Below are 7,979 nucleotides of genomic sequence, written 5' to 3' on the forward strand. Positions count from 1 at the left end.
TAGGGTTGCCATCTCTAAAATTTGGAAACCAGGACAAGACGCGTGAAAACCCCGGATTTCAGAGTCCAGAACCCGGACATGTCAACAGGTTTTTTTAAACATAGTCAGTGTAATAAAAAGCGTTGAAAATGTCATAAATCACCTTTTTATTTATTTTCAGACCTTAAAATTAAATTTAGTCATTTTTTATCATCATTTTAAATGTACCTAACAAAACCGAATCTTATTACCGTTTGTTAGAAATTGTTTTAATAATCAGTTAGATTTTTTATCGTTAAAATAAAACTCAAATTATTAATATACGTACTTTGTTATGAAAACAAATCCTTACAAAAATATGAAACCTAAAAAAAATAAATTAAACGGGGCGGGGGGGGGACGGTGAATATAGCGACTCGGTTCGTCGGTTGATCGTGGTGTGTGCGAGCACAGTGGGTATGTCGCGGGAGGCCCAAGACTTTAAATTTTTAAACCCGGACTACAAATGAAGGCCCACCCGGACGCTCCCCGGATGTCCTCTAAACTAGGACAAATCCGGGGAAACCCGGACGGATGGCAACCCTAAGCTAGGGGCCTGTCTATAAGGGTTCCTATCATCTTCCTATTGAGGTACGGAACCCTAAAAGTCTTTCAATCGTCAAAATATCTTTTCCTAACACCAGGGCCGTAGCGATGAGCTCGGGGCCCCGGTGCGGTATTCCACAAGGGGCCCTTCTTAAAATTGATGATCAGAAAAATGTCATTAAAAAAAATGTTTTAATTTCACGAATAGATGATTCCCCGTGCAGGTAACCTCTCACGGTGATGCCAAAGCAATCTCAAAGTATCTTGACGTTTATACTGCGTACCTCATGTACTTGACAGTCGCGACAGGAGAACGATCGTTTTCAAAATTAAATTTGATCAAAAATTTCTTGCGAAGTACCTACAATGGGTCAAGAGAGATTGAATGGATTAGCAATTCTGTCAATTGAAAATGAGCGAGCCCGAAAAATAAATGTCGATAAAACTATTGATGATTTTGCTGCTATCAAATCGAGAAAAAAAAAACGTTTTAGAAATAAGAGCAGGCACTTGATGTTTGTGCAATGAATTCTATAGTGATGTTTCGGGTGATATAGATTTATGGTCAGCAATTAGTAATTTTTTATGGTAGCAATGATAATTATATCAACGGATTTAAGGAAACCATGAATGTAGAAGTATTCGCGATTTCGAGATGTATGCATTCCATGTAACTACGTACCTGATCAAATAGATGGAGTATTGTGACAAAAATTGATATAGAAAAAAGTAAAATAAAAAATTATGATGTTGATTTCGTAGTTTGACTCAGCTCATCTCTAACAGCATAGTTTTTTTTAAGAAGTCATTTTTTGAAAACAGAAAACTGCTAAGGGGCCCCTCGACTGCGGGGGCCCCGGTGCGCCGCACCGCTTGAACCGGCCTCGCTACGGCCCTGCCTAACACCTACTTTTAAATATGCCACATCGAAGTAAGTTTTATATTATCCATTATTATTCCGATTTGAATTCGGAGACAGTGGAGTAGAGAGAGACAGTGTTGTTGAGACACAAAGTCTTTCAACATTTATTCCATGTAATAAGAAAATGGAAGTACAAAGGTGCTCGTTCATGCAGAACAAATTCGCAAAGCGTTGCGCCGTTTTGTCAGCACCTACAGCAAATAGAATAATACGCGCGGGGAAGATAATAATTTAAGAAACTTCATTTCATTTGTAATTCTACTATGTTTCTGGTCCGGATGTCTTCTTCATTATTCTACTCCGAATCGTTTCGTATTGTAATAAGAAAATGAGACCTGGCACAAAGTTCATCTTTCTCTCTTTGTGTTACGTGTACGGACCCGTGAAATGCTAAGATAACGCGTAAGATAAGGACAGCATAATTTCTTTTTCGAAATAAATAATGGATGATTATAATTTTTAAGGGTAAAAGGGTTTTGTTTATTACGAAAAATCGTATTATAGCAATAGGAATAACTTTGAGATACGAATGAGAGTCGAAAAAAAATGGATAAAATTTTAAAATCAGTAAGATATCTAAAACAAAATAAAGAGAACGTTAAGGCATGAAGGTCTAGTCAGAGATATATTAGAGGCAGAAACAGGAGTTAAGAGGAGTAGAGGTAGCCCTAGATTAGATTACTGCTCACAAATAGTTAAGGATATTTATAGGAAAATGTAGAAGTTAACTCAGGATAAGGAAAAGTGGAGGTGCGTATCCAGCTAGTCAGGCCGACGACTTTATGATGATGAATTTGCAGATAAGGCAAAGTGTTCACATAAAAAGGTACACATTTCTTTGAAAACGGGATAAAGAGGAAACGAAGACTTGAACATTGTAGACGCAATATACATTATTAATAGAACTAGAGAATTCCTAATTTCAATAAAGCAACAGGAATATGTAATTCTAAACTTAATAGGAACTGCCAANTAATAAATAATTTTTTATAAAATATCTATTTATAACGGATACCACACCCATTAAAAATCTTCTGATATGCTCCCTTAGTTTAAGAAATAACAATTATTATTCACTCAAAAAATAAGAACCCATTCCCACTAAGCGGTATCGCGCGCGCTATCAGGCTCTGTACGCGTTGAAATTAAGCATATTATTAGGAACTTTTACACATTTTGTGTTGTATAAATGATTTATCTGTTCCATGTGCCGGTATTAAATGATTTGTAGTCATGCTTTATGGTTCAATATTAGAGAGTATCTAAATATTGAAGGTGATATCTTTGGTGTTGAAACGCTTCTATTAGGTTTTAAAATGTTTTATGTGAACTTTCCAGTTAATAATGATAAAATGGAATGCAAAAATGACATGTCAAGATGTTATCAATCCAATTAGAATGTCGTTAAGACCCGCTATTTCAATTGTTTCGGTCAAAGGGCTGTCACCAAAGGTCAATCAATCAGTATATTATGCAATACATTTCGATAATGTTATGTCACGATTTTAACTTGAGGTCTCAAACAAGATCTGCGTGCACGTTGAGTTTAAATATCGTCCGCGTATGCGAAGGGCTACAACGGCCCCCCTCAACCCCTCGTGAAATAAAAAACAGATATAGGTATCGACGTATCGCATCACAATAGCGTAGGTACGTACATACATTACAACAACAATGATAATAATAATAATCCAAGAAAGGAACGACGAGCGATGGATATGAGGGTGAGTGCGCGGAGACGAGAGCCGACCGCTTTTGCCGCCGGCGACGCTGCCGCCGCTGCAGCTCCGTGTTCCCTTTTATTGCGGCAACGGTATAATTTATTTGCCATTCAAAAGTAGTTTGTATTCCTATTATGCCCTTCGCCGTATAATGGGGAACATAATACAGTAAACATCGGGCGGCGGCGGTAGTTCCGTGGGCGTGCGCCATTCGCCTCTTGGAGGGCGTAAACTCACCTTTTCTCATGTCGCCATTGGTGGATGTGGGGGCCGTGAGGCGGCCAACGGCGGCAGCGAACACAGTAGCGAAATGCGTCTTGTAACCTTATCGACTCTGCGACACTGTAGTGTTGGTCGCGGGCGTAACGAGAGCGATTAGACGCGACATACGCGACGCGACACGTCAAAAAAAAATATCCGTCGCATGTGTGAAGATGAGCTTGCCAAGCGGCATGGACATGCAGACCCTCATGTCTCAGCATCCCGTGCTGGGCTCGATACCGCCCGCGTTCTTTTTGCGCGCCTCCGAACGATACCAGAGGACTCCTAAGTGCGCCAGGTGCCGTAATCACGGGGTCGTTTCTGCACTGAAAGGTCACAAAAGATACTGTCGATGGAGAGATTGTAGCTGCGCCAAATGCACCCTTATCGCGGAACGGCAAAGAGTAATGGCAGCTCAGGTGGCCCTTCGAAGGCAACAGGCCCAGGAAGAGAACGAAGCCAGGGAACTGGGACTCTTGTACGGTACTGGGTCCACGACAGCTCCGGCCGCGATGCCCCAGGTTCCCGAACCACCGTCCGCAATGCCCACACATCCCGACATGGGATTAATTCAGAGAACCAAGTTCGAATTGTCCGACGGGTCATCCGAACCTTCTAGTCCTTGTAAGTAATTCAAATAGTAAATAAAAAGTCTTTTCAATGAAGTGAAATGTACCTAAAATGGGTACCTAAGGGGCGCAGAGTCTTTCTTTTGAATGAGGAATCTAGAAATTCGCTTGCTGATGGTCGTCCAATTATTTTTTGATACGTTCAACCACATACATTACTATTTAAGTATATAGAAAGTTCCCTAATTATGTGCATCAGTCATAGCCTATGCCGGTTTTTCGTGAATAATCAAAAAGAATCTTACCTTTAGTGTAGAGCAGTTCTTACGTTTTCTTGATCTTGTTCGTCCGGCGATCATCTACATTGCACTGATGCGTCTTTCAATTTTAAGATTTCCAGCATCCCTAATGGTTCTGAAACAAGCAGAAAATACCACGTGAAAATTGATTCTTTTTTCCTATATCAGTTATCAGAATTTCCTTTGAGTTAAGATAAAATAAAACGTGATGGAAAACATTTATTCTCAGTTTGCTGAAAGTTGTTCTAGTTCGTTCTTTTTTCAATAGTTTTTGGAACAGTATGTCTTTGAAATAGATTAAAATTAATAAAAACTACGAAACATTGGAACATTTGTAGATAAATGGAGATGTTTTCAGTTTTTCTCGAATTGTGGTATACAACACTTAGTGTTTGAGAGGTTTGTACCGATTAAGAACAATAATTATTTATCAATAACGGCAAGCAACTAAGGGAGTTCTTTTAAGTGTACCCAACACGCTTTTAAGGAATGTCCTTTCGATAATAAAGTCGAGTCGCCCCTTAAAAAGACGCACATAATCATAACGAGAGAGCGTTAAACCTCTACCTCCTAGAGGAAAATATCGCGTCACGACGTCGGTTATCATCCCTTTTCTGCTTCATAAAGTTTGTTATGTTGTCTTTGTCGTGTCTTTAAAGGGAGACGTGAAGTAGCCAGGTTGCATTATAATTTTCCCCGACTTGAAAACCCTTTAATTGATCAACCCCATACGTCACTCACTTCTTCATCTAATGACTCTTGAAAACGATACAGAGCCTGTTTATGGTGCAAGTTGAATATAATCCCTGCTTCCATTTTTACTCCTCGTCCAATTTTGGATATAGTATCGAATCGAATAATAAATAATATTGGAAACCGAAACGAAAACAGTAGAAAGTTTCATTTTCTTTTAAAGAATGTATGCAAATTGTAATAATTTGTAGTTATAATCGAATAATTACACTAAAAACACTGACTAAATAGGTTTAGCATCTTTAGGAATCCATTTAAATTTTATAAAAACGTGTACCATTTTTGTGGACTAACATTCTTGGATACTGGAGACCTCTTTAAAAAAAATTAACAATAAAAGAAAACTATAAAATTCCTTAATAAGAGGTACCTAATTTTTAATTTTTACAAGAAAACCATAACAGTAATACGGGACTACCTGTGGGCCCCATGAAGCGGAGACCCAATGTAAAGTGCTTCTCTTGAATTATCAAATTCGCGTCTGGCTGAACCACTGCAAGGAAATATGACTCGTCCAAATTTGAAAATTGGTTAGAAAGGAGCGCAAAATTACGAATAATTTCCTTCGGTTACCCAAAATCCTATTTTCGTCAAAACACATGTCGCTTTATGATACCTGGTCGCGCCTTAATATCTTATAAATTAGAATTGGCTTGAACCACTGATGCAAACAAGAAATCCATATTTTTCTGTTTGATATTATTGAGATATGGTTTTTCTATCTTTATGTTATAGTTTCTTCAGTTCAGCAACAAATAATTCTTCTGTATGCTTCCTTATTTGCCTTTGTCACCCGTTTTAATATTGGAAAAAATACACTGATGCCAAAATAGTTTGTTTAGCGGGGAAGATCAGAGCCAAAACAGGATTGCAAATAATTTTATTGATGTAAAATCAACATCAATCATTTTATATCAAAATATTTACAACTCCATTTTGTTTCTGATTTTTTACACATTGTAATAAGAGAACAAAATGGAATCCACAGTTCTTTAGCTTTGAGATCATTTAATAAGTGAAGTTTTTCGAATCGTTTTCTAAGAATTTTGAATTATGTGCATTTATCAGCACACCACAATATCTTATAGATTTCAGTTTTTCCAGCTGGCGCATATCAATTCGATATTGTTTTGAGGGCTATTTTGTCGTAATTCATAGAATTTCGTAGTTTCTTGCTAAAAAAAAGTGGTGATTTGGCAGGTGCTGATATCAATTTGGAACTTCCAAATTCTATGGACCATGAAATTGAACCCGGAAAATAATATGAATCCAATATTTTAGATTATCCATTTCCAAGGAGTTTGGAATTTTTTGGGCTTTTTTCGGTTAAAGAATTAGAGGGTATACATGGAATGTCTCTTTGTCCTCTTTTTAAGCTTCTAATACCACCAATGGTCAATGTGAGCAACTTTCTTTCATCATTTAATACTGGTGATACTAGTAAAACGTAAAAATGTATTTTGCATATTACAAATAGAAAATAGGTGTGGAAAAGTATTTTAAACAAAATACAAAATGCCTTTCTCAATAAGTATTTTAAATGCCAGTATTTCAAATAAATCAAATCTGTGATTACAAGGACTTCTTCAATTGGTTCACATTAGTGGTTCAAACGGAATATCTCTTTACTGGATGCTGTGGACATTTTATATTTGTTTGTTTTAATCCTAATATTTGACGCTTTTTAATTGATTTGAACATGTTTCCATACCATCAGACGAAGACGAACGGTTTTCTAATATGACACCGTTACAAAATGTGACTTTTGAAGTAATCCTTGTTCCAAAAAAAGTCCCGCTCACACACATGATCAATATTAAACGTATATATATACCTATAAAAACACGCTTGAAACAGTTTCGTCCTATAGTAGAGATTTTTTTGAGTGGCTTCAAAGATAAACACCGCTAATGGATCGTCAAACAGAAAAAAATCACTCTAAACTCTAATATAACAATCGAATATTTAAGTGTACCTGTTTTATCGACAATTAAAGATGTTTAAATAAGCCGAGGAGAACACGTTATGTTTGCATTTGTCGAAATAAGTTTCTATGTATTGACGTGGACGATCTATACGTATGGGCATATATACAGCAGTGGCGAGTTGGCATTTTCTTTTGAAAAATTCGACGTGTGGTGCAGGAAATATCATACCAATTCTTTCAGCCATCTGTTCATATAAAATGGAAATTTTAAAACAACTATGTATTCAACAGATGGCAGTCTAATCGAAATTTACCTTGTCAGCTCTCTCTCTTTCGTATGAGGAGGAGAGAGATGTTCACTAACACGTTCGATTTTTGGCCAGCGCTGTCTCTAGATCTAAGGAATTTAGAGCCAGATGAAGGAAAAGGGGATTTTTGTTTAATTTACTAAATTAGTACTTGTTACTTGTACTGTGAAAATTTTTTTAAATACCTATGGATAAGTAAACAAAACAAGGTCTACCTTTTTCGTGCAAAATCAATCTCCGGGGAAATACAAGAAAATTTTGGTAAAAAAAGTAAGGGAAAGCAAAGAAATGTGTAATCACTACATAGTGTAAAATAAAGTCGCTTTCCCGCTGTCTGTCCCTATGTATGCTTAAATCTTTAAAACTACGCAACGGATTTTGATGCGTTTTTTTTTAATAGATAGAGTGATTCAAGAGGAAGGTTTATATGTATAATACATTAATAATATAGTAAGGAAACACTGATAATTTTAGAGGTTTCTAATGTGATGTCGTAAATAAACACATTTTTTGCACTTACATTGCAAACGCTGGCTGAACCCTACGAGATAGATTAAAATAATGTACTACAATATTGTACATCTTAAAAGGGTCTACAAAAAAGTCCGCGATGGTATATGTCTATCTCTTAGGGATAACCCACAATAACCATTTT

At 36.8% G+C, this 7,979-nt stretch overlaps 1 protein-coding gene across 1 annotated transcript; it reads left to right on the top strand.

Moving 5' to 3' along the window:
* Nucleotides 1–3,609: 3,609 nt before the first annotated feature.
* LOC108735388 (doublesex- and mab-3-related transcription factor A2-like) lies at nt 3,610–4,100 on the top strand. The gene has a single exon (XM_018467327.2). It carries the CDS (start codon nt 3,642–3,644, stop codon nt 4,098–4,100), a length of 459 nt encoding a protein of 152 aa, XP_018322829.1. The 5' UTR covers nt 3,610–3,641.
* Nucleotides 4,101–7,979: the final 3,879 nt, after the last annotated feature.

The sequence above is a fragment of the Agrilus planipennis genome, unplaced genomic scaffold, assembly GCF_000699045.2.
Source record: "Agrilus planipennis isolate EAB-ADULT unplaced genomic scaffold, Apla_2.0 scaffold40, whole genome shotgun sequence".
Classification (NCBI taxonomy): Eukaryota; Metazoa; Arthropoda; class Insecta; order Coleoptera; family Buprestidae; genus Agrilus; species Agrilus planipennis.